The following is an 18,910-nucleotide window of genomic DNA, read 5'->3' as shown; positions in this document are numbered from 1 at the left end:
TAAATGAAGAATTTAGTTTTTTATACCTGAGCTTTGTCGTCACCACATAAGGCATTTCTGATTGTGAAAGTGAATGAACTACCGGGGCTGTAAGCAGCGTGGCCTACATTCTAAACGTTCGGAAATTTGTGATCTTAAATGTTTTCATGCATGAACTCACTATTCATGAGCAGGGTCGGTTCTGGACAATTTTTATGTGTAAGCGAATGATGCTTTGATGAAAAAAAAAATATCACCCCTTTCAGTTGGCGCCTTTTGCGGACGTGTAGTTCGCAGGATACAAGATCCGGCTCTGTTCATGGAAACAAAATATCTCTAATGTTGGTACTGTACTAGGTGAATAATTAGATTCAGAAAAAAAAAATCAAAGAGAAACGTCTTACTTTTTATTCGGAAGCTCAGTAGTAAAAATTGTCAAAATTTAGAATTTACACATTGTATGTCCGTCTTCCGGAATATATGAGAGAATGATTCAGATGGTAATGTTTATGACTGAAAAATTCTCAAGCCACGTTAGGGAAACGTGACATTTTAGAGGTTTCAGGAAGGCATGCTGTTAACACTCCAGAGGACAGTTGCCGCGCTCCGGGGCAGTCATCATCTAGAGCAGCGGTTCTCAATCTTTTTTGACTCGCGGAGCCCTCTTTAGCAAAAAAACTCTATGGCGGAGCCCCGTAGGCCCATTTTTTAATTGTCCATAAAAGTTACTGATTTATTTTTACTATTTAAAAATATTTATAATAACTTTTTAAAATTTTACTGTTTGTTTATTTTCTTCGAGCGGAGCCCCTGGAGAGTGGACAAAGAGCCCCAAGGGCTCCGCGGAGCACCGGTTGTGTACCGCTGATCTAGAGATATCCGTGCTACAGTCTACTATGGAACATCAATAGTGGAAGCATCGCCGAATGAAAGTACAAACATTCACCTTGTGCGCACTATTGGTACCTCCAGACCCGATGGTAACTCCAACAAGAGAGGTTTTAAAGGGGAAAAAATTGCTAGATATCTTTTCCAGGGCCGTTTTAAGAGCATCATGGGCCCCCGGGCCAAGTGACCTTTCTGAGGCCCTACCAGTCAAATGCTCGCAAATTTCAACCGTATCTCATTTTTGTGAGGCCCCTTTTCTCTTGAGACCCCCGGGTCGTGCCCGGGTGGGCCCATGCCTTAAGACGGTACTGATCTTTTCTAGTCCCCTTTTTCGTTTGATACTCCAAGCGAGGTGTTTTTTTTTTTTTTTGGTTAATATAGCCCTGTTATTCTTTAACGGCAGAAAGAAAGGCCAGACTTTTTTAACGGATAAAGAATGCGACCACCTGCATAACATACACTTTTTTCTTTTAAAAACAAGCTACTGCCATACTTAATAACGCTAAAAATAATATTGTCGGGGCTTTAAACTGAAAGCCTCCTTTCACAATCAATAATAGTTTAATGGGAAAAAAATTTAATTTTAATCAAAAATTTCCAAAGCATCTGCCGAGAAAGGAAAAGGTTTCTTTTGAAAAAATTGCGGCCCGGTGCGACCGAACCTTTCGCACCCCCCAAGTCCGGTCCTGATCGGAGACGAGTTGGGAAAGAACAGCATAAATGAGGGAAAGAGGCGTTGTCCCTTAGTTTACGATGTTCTTTCCCAACTTTTTTCACAGATTTTTGAATTTGCAACAACTTTCTAATTGGGTTTTTTCAGGACAGGGTGTCCATGTAAAATCAATTTTTTTTAGTTTGTGACACACTGTATTTTCATTCTCAAAACTGAGAGTGGTTTCTAGACACATTTTTATCATTTTTAAAATTGGAACCAACTATTTGCCATTCTACGGCAAATAGTTGATGGCTGAGATGAAGGGCGAATTTACAGAGGCCACTCTATATAGTAAATCCATGGTCTATCTAATCAAGTTGAATTTGGAGATGAAAAAACTAATAAAATTGAACATTGTAATTTTGAAGCTAGAATCAAAACACTGAAAGGAAAATTCAAGATGCGTTGAGTTAAGAAGCAAATAATGTGGAAAAAAAAACATTTTTGATTGAGGGTCCATTTTTCCTCGATTAAAGTATGTAAAAATACACAATGGCTCATCTCTACTAAGTATAGACACGAATGTGGTAAGTAGCATTAGTTTTAAAGACGTTATCAAAGACTTTGAGCTAGAAAAAAAAGTAGGAGAAAGCTTTTAGATAAAGAAAGTGAGTGCTCAGAAATATCCAGATCATATATTCAACCTTAGACACAGTCACGGATCCACAGCGATGAGTCAGGAGGGGTGGCTGTAAGATTGCAGGATTGTCCCGTATTTTACGGGACAGACCAAGTTTTACCATATTATCCAAATTTTGTAAGGGGGATTACTCTCCATCCAACTTCTGGATCCACTGCTGGTCATAGTTACTTCTGAAATACAAAGTTTCATTCAATGTTTTTTTTTTATTGATAGATTCAACATTGTGTAAAATATACATATAAAGGGGGGGTGGGCACCAAAATCATTTAAGTGCTTAGGGCCTTCAAACATCTTAATCCGCCCCTGTTCATGTGCTTTATCGGCACCCAAAGGCAATTTCACTGTGGAATGCGACATCTGTTTATGCCAATTTTCATTCCATCCAGACATTATGGACTTCTACGAACTGAAACAGCAGGGGGTCACGCGGTAGCCCTGAGTATAGCCACTAGAATAAGGGCCCCTTATCAAGTCGCCTTAGCCCTGAGGACACACACAAAATGCTGGTGTCAGCTCCCCCCCCCCCCCTGCCGTGGGAAGCATGGGTGATGTTACCAAGGTTGTGAACGCATATGTACTCATTTCCGGAAGTTTCTCACTGCAACCCGAATTTTTTCCATAGTCTTGCTGTCCTAGGATCAGGGACGGACTTAAGTATTTTGCGACACAGGGCGAAAATGGCTTCGCGGCCCTCCGAAATTATTTTTCTCGATCTTTGTGGGGGAAGGGGGCTGAAATGGCTTTAGGCTCTAGGTTTCGGTGCCTATGCTAGGGATTCTGTGGCAAAATGTGGGTGCCGTGTCTACAATAACTGTGCACAGTGCACCACAAAGGAATTTCTGTCAAGGCTAGACGACGGGTTGTTTGCCCAGATTTACAAATAAATACTCTTTCAGCTGTGCTTTGGCAGAGCCTGTTTCCCCACATGGGAAAATGGGGCGTGTGCTCACAAATTTTCAGGCCGCCGAAATTGGCTGCCTTTTGCATTGCAGAAGGTATGGATCTCTCCCCACGCCGCTGCCTCAAAGAACGCCATGTATAGCCCCCCCCCCCTTAAAAATAATATTTGCCCAGGGCCCGAACTTATGAGAAACAGGCCCTGGGTTTAGGAGGGCGTTGTCAGAATCCTAGACCACGAGAGTCCCGGTCTTGGACAGAACTTTAAGCTGTTGCTTTGTTAGGAAATCAAAATGTAGGTATTTTTCTGTATGTAAACAAAGTATTTTTAATCTATTTTGCGGGGGCGATGTTTCCCTTCAGCACCATTCCCACCCACTGCGGTCTTAAGGCATGGGCCCACCCGAGCACGGCCCGGGGGCTTCACAAAAATAGGATCTGGTTGAGATTTTCGAAAATTTGCCTGGTAGGGCCCTCAGAAAAATCATTTGGCCCGGGGGCCCATGATGCTCTTAAGACGGCCCTGTTCCCACCTGCCTAAGAGTCCGGCCCTGCCTAGGATCACAGAATCCTCAAATAAAAATACGGATATCATTTATGTTAGATTTGTGCGGATAGATGGCAGCACGATCACCAGTCACGCTATTGGGACATATGGTCATAACAGTTTTATAGTGTTTCCAAATTTTTTTTTTCTCTAGAGGCGTAAAGACCCGGTGTATTGACACAACAAAATCGTTTTTCAGCGAAGGTATTGGCGGGATCCTGGGATCGTCTGATTTTTCCTGTTGCTCATCCGTCAGTTCTACCTGTGGGACAATTATATAAAGATGTCGAACGAACGAGAGTCAATAGCAACTGTACCAGAAACGAATAACGGGGAAACTGAGCAAGAAGATGAGCCTCTGATGAATGTTTGCTGGGCCGAATTCAAAGAGGTAATTGACAACATTCCCCCAATCAGGGCCGTAACTAGAGCGGGGGGAACTGCCCTGGGCGGAACTGTTAGGTATTAACAAAGAACATTGTCGAATTTTATAGTTGTGGGAACGATAAAATCATGTTTTGCAGCCCCGGGCGGCAAAATACCTTGTTATGGTCTTGCGCCCAATCATTAGAATGTAATACAGTCGAATCCCGTTAAAAACGAATACCGTTACGGCGAAAATCTCGTTTCAATGAACACTTTTCCTAATCCCCAGATAAGTTTACAGGAGGACAATGCAAAAATCTGGAATTCCTTTATAAAAAAATTTCATCTTATAACGAGATTCGACTGTACCATTTGGTTCGATACCATTCGCAAAAGCAACCATGTGATGAAACTTCAAAACCGTTTTACAACGCATTCATAAATGTTATAATGGTTATTTAACTTTGAAGTTATAGTTAAATTTACATTTATTAATTTATGCTCAAGGGGGAGACTCATGAGAGGGGCACGGATTCATAATCACCCAGGTTCCTAAAAATTTGTATTGCTAGAACACATTAAAATAATATCTGATGCAATGAGTCAAACAAAAAAAGCCAAAGACATTTTTAAAATTATGATGATTGTATTTAATTGAGACATTAAGATAAATTCATTAATGAGCCCCCTGAATAGACCATGTCCGCAACAGTTCAGTTGATGAAACATTATTGGAGGCGTCTGGATGGACGCATTATAGGTAAGAAAGTTCCTCTGAAGGTCCTGAGCCATGGTTGAAACATTGAGAAGCACTTAGGTAAGCATAGGCAACAAGATGGGTCTTTGGAAGAATCAGCCCAGATGATGCAATTGATGGAGGCGTCCCCATGGATGCGCTATTGGCAGATCTGGACCTCAAAGTCTACAGCAACGGTAGGCTTTTGTAGTGTATGGCGATCCAATCAGACAGGGGGGGGGGGTTCGAGGGAACATGTGATGAACAATTCAGACAGGCTATGTAGTGATTAAATAACTCTTTGTACTTCGTTAGATTAGACACAGAATAATTTAAGATGTACTCCAGAAGGAGCTTAAGCCCATCGCTGCATAGTTAAGAACCATTCATGGGAGACGTGCCTGGCCAACTGCCCAGATCAAGCCGAAACACTCAGTTCTCGGGAAGAAAAAATAGAAAAAGAACAGGACTGAAACAGGGATATGTCATCAGCGAAAACAGAAATTTGAGGTGTGTATCAGGAAAGAGCATGCAAGAAATGATGGGGGGGGGAAGCAGAGAGAAGCTGTATTGTATTATGAGAAGAGAATAAAGAACAGCAGCGTCCACTTGTGTCTGGTTACTTGGCTCGAGCATCGTCAAAAATGAGGATGAATAAAGTGACAGAAAATCAAGTAAATATATGTACATAAAGAAATGCCAAAATTTGACCAAATTTCACATATTAGTTCCATTATACAGTAGGCACAAATCATTAACTTTAACAGGGGCGGCTTAAGCAAGAGGTGTGTCGCACCCAGGCGGCAGCCTAAACTTTTGTTAAGAAACAATGATGGGAAACAGATGGATTAAAAATTTTAGAGCAATAAGAAGTCGCGACGCTGTGCACCATCACTCTTGAGCCATACCTTGGCAACGAAAATGTTGAGAAAACAGCAGTGCGCTGGGTCTGGACATTTTTCAAGCATAAGCAAATTGCATTTTGTTGATTTAATAAAATTCGCGCTCCCCCTTTCAGTTGACACCCAAAAAAAATCACCGCCTCCCCCACCTTCTGCAGCCACATAGTTGGCAGGATTCGAGATCCGATTCTGCGGGGAACAGGCAGGGTTAGCCTCCTTTTTGTAACGTATTACAAAATTGAACTGATGATGCCAACGTGAATAAGGGAGTTTTTATCTTGCAATGAAATTTTATTTTACGGGAAATAACAGAATTTTGTTGATATCGTAAACAAAACTTTTGTTTTTCGAAGCTTTGTATGGACAGTGTATTAGAATTTATGAGCATATATTTTTGAAAAACAATAATGTGGCTACTGTATGTTGATTGACATTTAAGCGAAATTTGAAGAAAGGAAGAAAACAATTTATTACAAGAATCAGAACTAATCCATTGGTATGTTAATTGATGAAATTAATTTACGAAACAATAGCATTATTTACACACAAAACAAAATTTACAGTATCAACCAAAAACTTTCAAATTCAGACTCATCAGGCTAATAGCATCATTTTCTGCAGATTATCCACAGCGGTAGATAATCCGCATTTTTATAAATGTGTTTAACCACTTTTTTTTAACAGAAAATCTGCATACAGTCAAATCCCATTACAACGAAAACAAAATTTCATTATAAAGTAATTCCAGGTTTTTGCATTGCTGCTATGTAAACTTATCTGGTGGATTAGAAAAGTGTTCATTAAAATAAGATCTTTGCTATATCGGTATTCATTAAAACGGGATTCAACTGTATTATATAGAGGAAAATACGGCACATGCAACACTTTCCAGTTTAAATGTGTGTTATAAAAAACAGTTGTTCTTCATTGGTAAAGTAGTGTTATCTCTGTTGTGGATATAGCTATCGTGTGAGGTTTTTCCCCATTATATGACTGACAATTCCGCTAAAATATTGATATCTTTGTGAATTTCTCTTTCAGAAAACCATTGAAGAACTTATGAAAATGAAATTCAGGGACCAGTCGAGAACCAAAAGTATTTCTTTACATACTAACCTTATTATTAAGAGTATGATTCGATTACTTTGAATTGTGTATAATTAACTTTCATAAAATATATATACACATATACATACAGTCGAATTCTGTTATATCAAACTTCAAGAGACAATAGGAATCACTTTGGTATAACGGAATTCCAGGTTTTTCCATTGGTTGTATGTAAAGTTATTTAGGGGATTAAAAAAGGTGCTTGTTATATACATATATAAAATGAGATTTCTTTTCGCTATAGAGGTATTCGACTGTATATATCTGTGATTAATCTCTTAGCACTCATAAAAGAGTTGATACTTTAGCACCCGTGACTGTAAATGCCACTCTGTGTGTATGCAATGCAAATTGTTTTGCACTTATATTTTATTTATTTTGTCTTACAGTGAATCCAGAAGCTTTGAAAATGGTTTGCGAACTTCTGAAGATCTTTACAGCAGGCATGTTGTTTTCCTATTTCTTTTTTTATATTTTGTTAATTTCATTTGTTTGATCGCATAAAATGCCGAAGCTTTGCAATCAGGAGTGGAATGGTAAGCAAAATTGTGGGTCCTTTATCACAGAGGATAGCATGCTGCTCACACATGGGGGCTCCAACTTTGGAGCATGGAACAATTACCATCATTTTTTTTATAAATTTGCTATGAAATTGTTTGTAAAAATTCTGGCTTAGGAGATCCCAGCCTAGGGGGCCCTGCTCAGGTATATGGACGGCATGGAGAGTATTCATAATCCTCTCGTACTCGCAGCATGTAAAAAACCAGTTCCTTTATTGATGCAAGGTGATGTGGTAAGAAATTTAGAGGGTGGATGCCAGTGGGTTCAATGATTCAATTGTTATAATGATACCATTGTTAAGTCTCCTGTTAAAAATTTGTTTCAATGGCGTTAAAAATGTTTAAAATCAATTTGAAATATTTGAGTGGTGTTAGAGTTGTGGAGGCTCATCATTGAAGGAGGCGATTTAACTTAAGCTATATTTCTGAATTAAAATGATAGATATTTTATTTACATATTTTGTTAGAATATTGGCACACAAGAAATCAGACATTTACTTGCTGTCTCTCAAGATCGACTGTCTCTTTTATCTCGTGCACACACACATATGGATCATCCGTGATGTCACAGTTGTCAGATGGTATTTGTGTAGGTGGCACCACAGACTTGTAAAACATTGTTGGACAATGGAGGGGAGGTGGCGATAGATCAGTTTATAGCAAATTTCTTAAAAGATATAAGCATATATATATTTTTTAAAGAAACGGTCAAAAATAATTGTTTCTGTTTTTTCGGGGCGTCTCTCCACACGGATCGACACTCTGACCTAAATTCAGAAAGTTTTGTATTCTCAAACTCTAACTTTGTAACTGCTGGATATATATCCCAGGCACCAAATTGTCATGGCAACTAAAAAAATTGGTATGGTGCCCAAAATTTTCTATGTTTGTGTATGAACGAAACTACCCCAACATCAAAGATGAGTATGTGTACCCAATGCATACAGGGTGTCCCAAACATTTGTAGATAGTTAAAAAAATTCATAAAAATCTAAGTAATTGTTGTACAGTGGAACCTTGATATAACGATACTCTGTGGACTTGGGCCGTTACTAGAGTGGTGGCAACCAGGGCACTGCCCCCTGGGCCCCAAGTTAAATGGCGCCCCTGCAGGAGTTAACACTAGTTTTTGCATAATAATAGCCCTTTCGAGAAGGGCCCTTAAATAAAAGTCTGCCCCAGCACCCTGAGAAGGCGCACTACAGCCCTGCTGTGGCAAAAAATATATATTGTAGAGGGATTATCGTTATATCAAGAGGCAGCAGTTAAACATTAGAATATAGACATTCCCAAACAGGACTTGAAAAAATATGGTTGTAGAGGGATTTATCAAAGGGGGACCAGAACGGTTCCCACTTTGTAGCAAAGTTTCACCGTATTTCAATGCTGTTTGCGAAAACATTCTCATGGTTTTCTTTTTCTGTGCAGAAAAAAAAGTTCAAATTTTTGTTGATAGAGGATTTCCTGTATCTACCTCATTGTGCCTGAACCTTTCTCCAATCTCTTTTGTGTTCAAAATTTTTGTAAATCTTCAGCTCACGATTCATGGGTGAGGTAAAACAACTTAAATGACAGTGCTTTATCCACGCATGTCAGCATCACAATGAAAAACCTTGTGTGAGCGCTAGTAACAAGAACATTCAGAAATGATATGTGAATCATATACACCCTGCATTTTGTAGGACTCATATTCGTTTATGGGGCACCTTGTCATAGGTGCCGAAAGCTAGGGGGCTGAGGCTCCCCTCCCCAATAATTTCTGAAACAATAATGTAATGCACCTTCCTGAAGAGTGCTGCGTTTATAGCCATTTCCATTTTTTTTTTCCCATGTTCCCCAACAATTGGCAATTGCCTGTGTTACCCTGTATTTGAGCTCCTATTATTTGGCATATTTCCCTGGAAAATATGGTCAGCGTCACACTCATGCAGTTCGAAGTTTATTTCCAAAATACTGTTGCCATCTATCTCGAAATTTAAAAACTTAAAAAATGTATCAAAATATTAAAAAATAGGACCTATGCTTCCATCTATTATTCAGTAAGTAAACGAAAAGCTATCACTTAGTACCGTTGTTGAGCCATAGGTAGCGGCAAATTTGCGACTTTATTTATGGAATGTTCTGATGATAAGTACCATCGAGCTTATAACATTGAGTAATATAAGCTCAGTAATAAGTACAAAATAATCTGTGTAAAAAAATGTTGCTGATGTAAATATGGTCGGTCTTGACTAGCTGCAGTCACCCGAGACCGTACGGCTGTGACCTATGTAATGAAGGCTATTTCCTTGCTGAAGTATTTACCGCCATCTAGTTTTCATGGGTGATACTAGATTGAAGTTTTATTTTATTTCAATAAATAATAGATGTCAGCAGCTGTTCTATAATTGGTTTCTAATTTTTAATGATGTTTACCAGTCTGATGACAGGTGGCACCAAAGTTCCCAGTGTTTGATGTTAATATATTCAAGAACTGATTGAAAAAAGAATTGGTGCATGGCTCAATAATGTAGTGATCTCAAATTTATACAGTATACATTCAGGGGTGACCAACCAAATATCTTGAAGCCTTTGGTGGGGAGGGAGAAGCAGGGCCGTCTTAAGAGTATCATGGGCTCCCGGGCCAAGTGGTTTTCCGGATTCCCAACCTGGTAAATCCTAGAAAATTTCAACCGGATCTCACTTTTGTAAGGCGTCACTTCTCTTGAGGTGCCCGGGTGGGCCCATGCGTTAAGACACTGGGGAGAATAGGGGAGAGGCAGAGGCGGATTAAGTTCTATTGAAGCTTGGGCCACGAAAGAAAATATTGGGCCCCCTTAGAAAAAAGAGTAAAGGTTTCAGGGCCCTTCTGTAATCAGGGGGGTCCAGGCAGTGCCGTCTTAACTCATGGACACAGCCTGGGGCTTCACAAAAATGAGGTCTAGTTGGAATTTTTGAGAGTAAGCATGTAAATTTGTCTTGTGGCCTCAGAAAAATCACTTTATCTAGGGGGCTATGATGTTCTTAGGACAGTCCTGGGCGCACACCAGATGTGCCCACCATTAAACCCACCTCTACTGGGGGAGGGGGTAATTCTCACATATATATATATATATGCTTTCTTTGTGTGAGAAAGATTTTTATAAGCCTTAGACCTGCTCACTTGAGGAGCACCAGGTATCGAAATTAATTATATTCCCTCCTAACCTCTTTATAAAAGATTTTCAATTTCCCGATTCTCATGCCTTTAATTCATTTATTATGCCATTTTTTGTTGTCTTTTTGCCTCTAATTATGCCTATATATACTTTTCAGAAGCTGCTGCCAGGTCTGCTGTGATAGTGAAAGTAAGCAAAAACTATATAGTTAATGTAGTACAGGATCATGGGTATAATATATTGTTATAATTTCTAAAAAGTACGAGCCACATGAATAAAACAACGTGGGGAAAAACACTGTTTATCATGATTTAATATTGGAATAGCATAGGTGGAGATAGACTTGGAAGTCTGGGGAGCCATGATGATGATGATGATGTCAATTCGTATGTACACATATACAGCAGATCAGTCAACTCTACCTTTGATGCTAGGGGGGTTATGCCCCCATCCCGTATCTCCACCCATGTATAATAGATACCATCAAATTTTTATTAGTCAAATCAGGGTGCCATTTGGGGGTCCCCGCAGTAGATTTTTCCTTGAGGCCATTCTTGAAACAGTTATTAGTCAAAATAAGTGTAATTTTTTTTTAGCCTCTCCCAATTCTACTCTGGACCCTGGTTTCCCCAGCCTAGTTAAATGTGTCATTGGCCCTGAGTCAAATGTATAGCGGCCGATGATGAAAACCTTTGACTTATCATTAGTTCGACTCATTGGAAACTCTCATTTTGAAGGGGGAGAAGTTTATGTATATCAGTGAAAAATGTCAAGCTACTGGCAATAAAGAAATTTGCAAGGATGGTTTATTTGAATAAAGACATAAAAAATATATACATAATTATGAGTATGGATTGTATGTGTGTTGTATTGTATTGTGATTGTATTGTGCAACCAATTCATGAAATGGACGAGAGGTTTGGCCAAAATTCGATTTTCAGAAATGATTTGGGTTTTGGACAAAGTTTCATGATGAAGACCGTCTGGCAGGTGCCAAATCCTTTTTTTTTTCTTTTTTTCATTGCCAACATGTGATATATAGTTGCTGTGTATCGAATTATCTTCATGCGATGAGAGAGGGAAGAAAAAGGAGAAATTTGAGAGCAAAAACTGTATAATAATATGGACATATAGTTTTCTGTCAAATTTCCAAAAAACAAATATTGTGCCGTGACTGCGTTTTGATGGGTTGCCATTGCGCTAGCGTTGACATACAGTAATTGAAGTGTGACAACTTGGCAATGGCCCTGAATCATGTTCTTTTGTTATGGGGCATTGGCCATCTTGATTCGTAAAAACTGACCAATTTTAGACTTTGGCAGTGACGTGCAAAACAGGGTTTCAGGGCTAAGCCGAGATTATGGTGCAAAAATGAAAAATATGGAAGACATGGCAGCACCAATGAGAACACAAAACAAGCACAATTCTGACATGATTATGTTAGGGTCATACATATACATGCACTCGTATGATATGTTCTGGCATGAAAAGTAATCAGGGGCGCGGTAGCCCGGTCGGTAAGATGCTCGCCTAAAGTACCAAAGGATGTTTAGAGGTGTCGCGAGTTCGATACCCAGTTCGTCCTTGTCAGAAAACTTTCCTGACACAGGGGTACAACAAAAAACGGCGACTTGACCGCAGCAAAAATTGCTACCGCAAGGAGTCCCCCATCGAGGGGTTAGCGCACCAACCTCTCGATGAGTATGAAAAACAAGCCTGCCTTTCGGAATCGGCAATAAATTGTAGGTCATGGTCTAATTAGCCCTCGTGTGCAGAAAATGACCATGGTGTGACAGAAATGATCAAATTATCATGAAAAGTAATCTTCTGGATCCCCCACAGACACACACTTGGCTAAGAAGGAAGAGCTTTCGTGTTTGCATACTTATTCTTGAAAATCATTACAGCAATATACTTCTGGTCTTATTATATTAATACTTATACAGTAAAATTATATTTTTAACACAATAACTTAGTCTGTATGGATCATTATCACATCTGCAAAATTATCTGTATGTATTAACCATTTAAATGTGTTTCATCAATTGTTTTCATTACAGGATGAAGGACTTTCGGAAGTAACAACATATCATCTCGAAAAGATAATTACGCAGCTAGTAAGACCTTATCAACACTTTATTTTAAATTCCATTTCAGATTTCTTAAACTCAGCGGTATTAAATGTCTTCTCAAATTTTACACAGTAATGCATTACTCTGTGTTTTCCCCGTCTTTGGTGTATGTACAAAGTTCAACATCTCTGTGTTTTCCCCGTCTTTGGTGTATGTACAAAGTTCAACATCTCTGTGTCAATGTACGGATTGAGTTACAGCAAAAGTTTTGCAATGAGAGTTCACGATAATATGTGGATACCGTTTCCTTGTGGGGGGGGAAGGCTGATCACTGAGGATTTGTTTTGTGAATGGGAGCAAATATCTACCTCTGCCAATAATACTATTTACTGCATTAAATTAAAACTTATTCACAATTTTGCACTCATAAATAACACAATATGTCTGGGATCCCGATATTAATGATATCCACCCGATCTTCCCCGCTCAGGCTGCTTCGAACCCTTCTTTGCCCTCCCTCTCCTCCCATATTTCCTCGGTACCCCCTTTAGGCTACTCCCCCCGAGCAACTCTTCCGTCTATACAACCTCCAAATTAAAAAATACCTTTCAGTTGGAAACTATTAACACTTGCAGCCTGAAAAATAAAACTGATTTTCTAGAATCATTCTTACTCATCCATAATCCCCATTTTCTAGGTGTTACCAAGTCATGGCTAAATAATACAATCTCTAATTCCGAAATTTTGCCACATGATTACAATGCTTTTCGAAAGGATAGAAACTCTCGGGGAAAGGGGGGGGGGTCTTACTTATTTTCAAAAATTCTATCCCTTTAACTGAAATTCTATTAGATTCCGAACTCAAAATTGTTGGAGCCGAATGGCTTCAACCCAACTGTCCCCCACTTGCCATCTTTTCTGTCTATTTCCCTCCCTCTCCTGATTTCTACCTTTTTGAAGAACTGGAAATTATTCTTGAAAAATTTTACAATACACATTCTATTCTTATCTCCGGAGACTGGAATCTTCCCGGCATTGACTGGAAAAATATGGAATCCCTGTCTGGCAATCACAGAATTAATAACAAAGTCTTAGATATCTTCCTTAAATTTAACTTGGTCCAATCCATTTTAGAACCCACAAGAACCACCCTCTACTCCAGCTCTACCTTAATCTCATTGCTACCTCCAATCGAATTTCAATCCTTTCCACTTCCATCTTTGAGGGTTGCTCGGACCATAATATCCCAGTCATTAACTTTTCCCTCCGCCACTCTATCCCTTCCTACAAACTCGCCTCTAAACGTAATTTCAACAAGGCAAATTATCCACTTATGCAATTTTTCGCTCTCACTTCAATGATTTCCTATCCATATCCTCTTCTAACAATATCCACACCCTCTGGACCTCTTTTAAATGTATTATAGACAAATGCTTAACTACAGTTCCAATTAAAAAAGTTTCTCCTAAGTCTTTTTTTAATCCGTGGATCACCAGAGATATTATTCATGTAAAGAGGAAAATCCGCCGAATCGCCTTCAAATATAAAACCAACAAATCCAATTCACTCAAATCCATAATTTCAGCCTCCACCCGAGACCTCAGAAACCTCATTTCCGTCCAAAAGTCCAGATACCTCTCTCATTCTCTACCCCATTACTTAAAAACCAATCCAACAAAATTCTGGAGTTACCTTAGACCTAAATCTGTTGGTCCCACTTCCCTCAGAAGTTCAAATAAATATACATCTTCTCCCTCAGAGATGGCTACCGAATTCAATTTAGCTTTCTGCTCGGTTTTCACAATAGACCCCTCTCCTCCCCAATACTCATTTTTTGATTCTATCCACAACTCACCCCCAATATCCTTCTCCAAACAAGGTATCCTAAAACTTTTGAAAAAACTGAAACCCCATTCTGTTGGCCCCGACGACATCCCAAATTCTATTCTTAAATTCTGTGCTGATGAAGTCGCCGACTATCTTTTAATCCTGTTCAATGTTTCACTAAATTCTGCTACCCTCCCGAACGACTGGAAAATCAATAAAATTATTCCTATCCACAAATCGGGTCCACTTTCCAATCCCCTTAACTTCAGGCCAATAGCAATCACCTCCTCCTGCTGTAAAATCTTCGAACATATTGTAGCAAAAGAAATCCGTATCCACTTAGACTCCATCAGCTTTTTTTTCCCCCAACCAGCACGGCTTTAGACAATCTCTCTCTACTACCTCCCAACTGGCCCTCTTCATCCACGACCTCTCTGAAGCCATTGATAAAAACCTACAAACTGATATTGTATTCCTAGATTTCTCTAAAGCCTTTGATAAAGTTCCCCACGATAAACTTCTCCTCAAACTCTGACACCTTGACCTTAACGTTCAATTACTTAATTGGGTGGAGGCTTTCCTAAAACACCGTAAACAGTTTGTTCATTTTAATGATCATAACTCATCATCCACCTCCGTAAAGTCTGGGACCCCTCAAGGATCGGTCCTCTCCCCGTTACTTTTCCTAATTTATATCAATGACCTTCCACAATCCCTCAACTGCACCACTAGACTATTTGCTGATGACTGTGTAATTTACCGTATCATTCACCATCAATCTGATCAAGAACTTCTCCAACATAACCTGGCTTCCATCGCCGACTGGTGTTCCCTATGGCAAATGCCAATGAATATCTCAAAAATGCTTCACATGAAAGTTACCTATAAACTTCTTCCTCCATCAATCATTTACCAAAGTTTCTCATATCAAATACCTCGGTGTCATTATTTCAGCCGACCTACGTTGGAACAAACACATCGACTATATTTACCAGAAGTGTCTTTGCAAACTTTTCTTCCTCCGCCGCAATCTTAAACACTCTACTCTGGATATCAGACTTCTCTGTTACCAAACTTATATCTCCCCTGTTCTCTCCTATGCCGCTGAAATCTGGGACCCCTATACCTCCAGTAATACAGACGAACTTGAATCAATTCAAAATAAATCCGCTGCTTTGTTCATGACTGGTGGTCATCTTTCATTTCTGTGTCCGAACTTAAAAATGAACTTCTACTCTTCGTCTCATTTCTCGATTAACATTGCTTTATAAAATTTTCCATGGTCAGTACAACATAGATACTTCTGGTGTCTTGGCCAAACCATCCTACATCTCTAGAAGACTCGACCATTCCCTTAAATTAAAACCTATTTTTACTTCCTCTGACTGCTTTAAATACAGCTTCTTTCCTCATACCATTGGTGAATGGAACAAACTCTCAAGCTCTATTGTTGAATCTCCCTCTATCACTAGTTTTTTATCCAATATCAAACAATATCTTTGTAATTCTCAATCGCATCCTCTTGTATAGGCCCAAGGGCCAACAATATTGTATAAATAAATAAATACTGAAGAGGGGGGGGCGATCACACCTTCCCTACCCTGTATCCGCCTATGCTCACAACCATGGGAAAAATTTCAGCAGTGAAAAATGACCTGTCACTGGAAGTGTATGTTGTTGAGCAGTGGTAGAGTGCTTGCCTATCCCAATGCTATTTTGTCGTGAATCCAGCTTCTTTGTTTGAACCATTCCTTTCTTAAAAGAGTCACTGGAAGTAATCAAATCAAGTCGTTGTCGTGTATGTATGTTGAGATAGCCTTAGATTAGGAAGATACGGGAGAGAGCATTGCCTCCCCAATCCCAGTATCAATAGCAGAGTTAACTGATCTAAAGTATATATATGAAGTGTCATTCTCAGAGAAAAAAATTATGAAAAATAAATGTCAACCGAAAAATCCAAAAAAATTTCCAGGGACACTTTGTTTTATCTGCTGATAGATATAATATAGTTAGCAGCAAAGTTAGTTCAAAATTAAAAACCAAAAAAAATCATTTGAATTCAAGCGTGTTAACAGATAGACAAATCCGACGTGGTATTTTGCCTATTTCGGCATTTAACTGATATTTATGATTGACACTCGCAACACATTCTATCTATATTGGTCTATCATTTCCAACTTAGACAAACACAGATACTGTGAATAATTTTTTTGTCAATTGCATTTTTATTTATTTTTTTCCATCAATTTTAAGGGAGACAACAGATTTCTAATTCATTTGTTTTGCTAGATCAGGGGTACACAAACTTTTCAGTACATGGGCCGGATATGCATTATTTCAGTTGCTCGCCGCCCAGAAACTTGTATGTTTAGGTGACCAAATGACCCATATTTTATAGGACATTTCTTTAATTTTGGATGTTCTAACTTTTAATAAAATTTCCTGTTCTCTTATTTTCATCGAGGCTTAATTGAACTTTTAAAATCCAGAATATCAAGATTTTTTTCATGGCTTTCATAATCAAAATAAACTATGGCGGGTCGTATTGGTGGTGCTCGTGGGCCGTAGTTTGGAGACCCTGTGCTAGAGCACGAGTTGCATTCTCAAAAGTCTTTTTAGATGAAACATTCCTGCTGAAACTATACGAAGACGATTGAAAATTATTTTTTTTGTGTCCATCCTTTGTTATAAGTACCTCAGAATAATGTTCACTAAGGAGAATGTGCACATGATAAGTGGTATTAATCTGTTTCTAGTTCAATCCTTGAAGAGATTAAAAGAAAAAAAACATTTTTGTGAATTTAGTTGATGCTCTAGTGCAGGGTGGTGTTATCCAACTGTGCACTGCTGACAGGTTTTTCCAAGAGATTTTTCGTTAAACTGCTCAGAGAAGCCGAGGATAAGCATTGATTAGGGAAAGGTACACCATGGGTGGAATAAGTTTGTGAGAACCCTTACTATAGCGAATACATTCTAATTTCCAACTTGCTATTAAGAATTTTTTTTTTGTATAGCTCCTTGACAATCACTTGTTATAAGCCGTAGTCATATATATATAGCAAAGTTGATATTTCTTTTATTGTATTACTTTTTTCCCACCCTTAAATTTTGAAAACTCTTGTTTCAGACTCTAGATTTCTCTTGAGCTGTTTCAATCGCAGCATTATGACTGGCTTTGAAAATACCAGCGTTATCTGTACCGCAATCTATCTTATGTAAATACATGTAAATTGAACCTTTCTGTGAAATGTGTAGCTCAGCGATTACTTACCGTGTAACTTATGATGTAAATAAACTCAGTATAATCTTGGTAATCATTTGTGGGCATAAATTATTCATGTGTTATCCTATTATATTATTGATAGCATGAACAATTCCTATTTTAAAGAACTCGGAAGTCTGTGTCAAGATAATTTTAGGATGAAGCTATAAGTAGATCTGTCTTTCCAGATTCAGCCCTGCAATGCCGAATTTCACGACATTCTCAGGGTTTCCAAATTATGAATTAATATTTGCTGGTTTTTTTAATTGTTTTCATTAACTTAAAAAGGGGGGGAAAACTTGAAAAGAGGGAAAAAAAGCAAGTATCCAGTTTGCTGCTACTGTGTCTATTGTTAGAAAATGATCCCCATTACATGGAAAAAGCTCTTGCAACATCGCACCACTTCAGCTGAAGTAGTAGCCCCATACAAAAGGTAGTCAAAGCCATCTAAATCCATGAACATATATGGTGGTCTGTTCACAGTGAAAAAACTTTTTTTTTATATACAGGATACATATAGCAAACGGGTTATGGCATTTTGCTGATGAACCATTGATCCTACAGGCGAACTTCCAGTTACAAAAAGTTTCCAAATAACATGTAGTACTCAGATTGTCATCCATATTTCTAGGGGTTGTATAGTTATTGAAATAGAAAAATTAACTTTTTATGCAGTCTGTGTCCTCTCAAAGCCCAATTAAAAAGTTGTTGCCGTCTCTCCTGATGCCAACTAAAAAAAATTCAATGTATCTAAGTGCAATATTCACTGCGATATTCAAATTCGACTAAACAGAGGAAATTTGGGAAAAAACATATTAAATATGTGGATAAAACCATTTTTCAGCATTTAGAGCAGCTTTCTCTCCCAGCTTTCTTCCATTTTTTGAATGTGAATATCTGAATATTGCACTTAGAAACATAGAGAATTTCTTTAGTTGGCATCAGGAGAGATGGCAAAAACTTTTTAATTGGGCTTTGGGGGCACACAGGGACTGCATAAAAAATTAATTTTCCTATTTTAATAACTATATACAACCCCTTAAAGCATGGTGACATATCTTGAGTACTACACATTATTTCAAAACTTTTTCTAACTGGAAGTATGCCTCTAGGATCAACGGTTCGTCAGCAAAATGCCATACCCCTTGTATATACATATTGAATCAGAATAGTTGGTAAATTATTCGCGATGACCATATTTCATGGCAAAAATTACAAAAAATTGGGTTCTATACACCAGAAAATATGGGACATCACCAGCTGTGGGCA

The 18,910-nt window shown here is 38.6% G+C and overlaps 1 protein-coding gene across 1 annotated transcript; it reads left to right on the top strand.

Annotated features, from left to right (window-relative positions):
* The first annotated feature begins 3,848 nt into the window (after nt 1–3,848).
* Nucleotides 3,849–17,693, top strand: LOC149064800 (centromere protein X-like). Its single transcript, XM_089255172.1, has 6 exons — nt 3,849–4,060; nt 6,715–6,769; nt 7,173–7,226; nt 10,638–10,669; nt 12,541–12,597; nt 17,507–17,693. The coding sequence occupies exons 1-6, from the start codon at nt 3,953–3,955 to the stop codon at nt 17,522–17,524; spliced, it is 324 nt and encodes a 107-aa protein (XP_089111298.1). The 5' UTR covers nt 3,849–3,952; the 3' UTR covers nt 17,525–17,693.
* Nucleotides 17,694–18,910: the final 1,217 nt, after the last annotated feature.

This window comes from Pholcus phalangioides, unplaced genomic scaffold (assembly GCF_987345545.1).
Source record: "Pholcus phalangioides strain wild (caught in Gottingen) unplaced genomic scaffold, Ppha-v1.0 ptg000042l_1, whole genome shotgun sequence".
Lineage (NCBI taxonomy): Eukaryota > Metazoa > Arthropoda > Arachnida > Araneae > Pholcidae > Pholcus > Pholcus phalangioides.
Note: the sequence above shows the minus strand (reverse complement) of the source record. Positions and strands in the feature narration are given on the sequence as shown.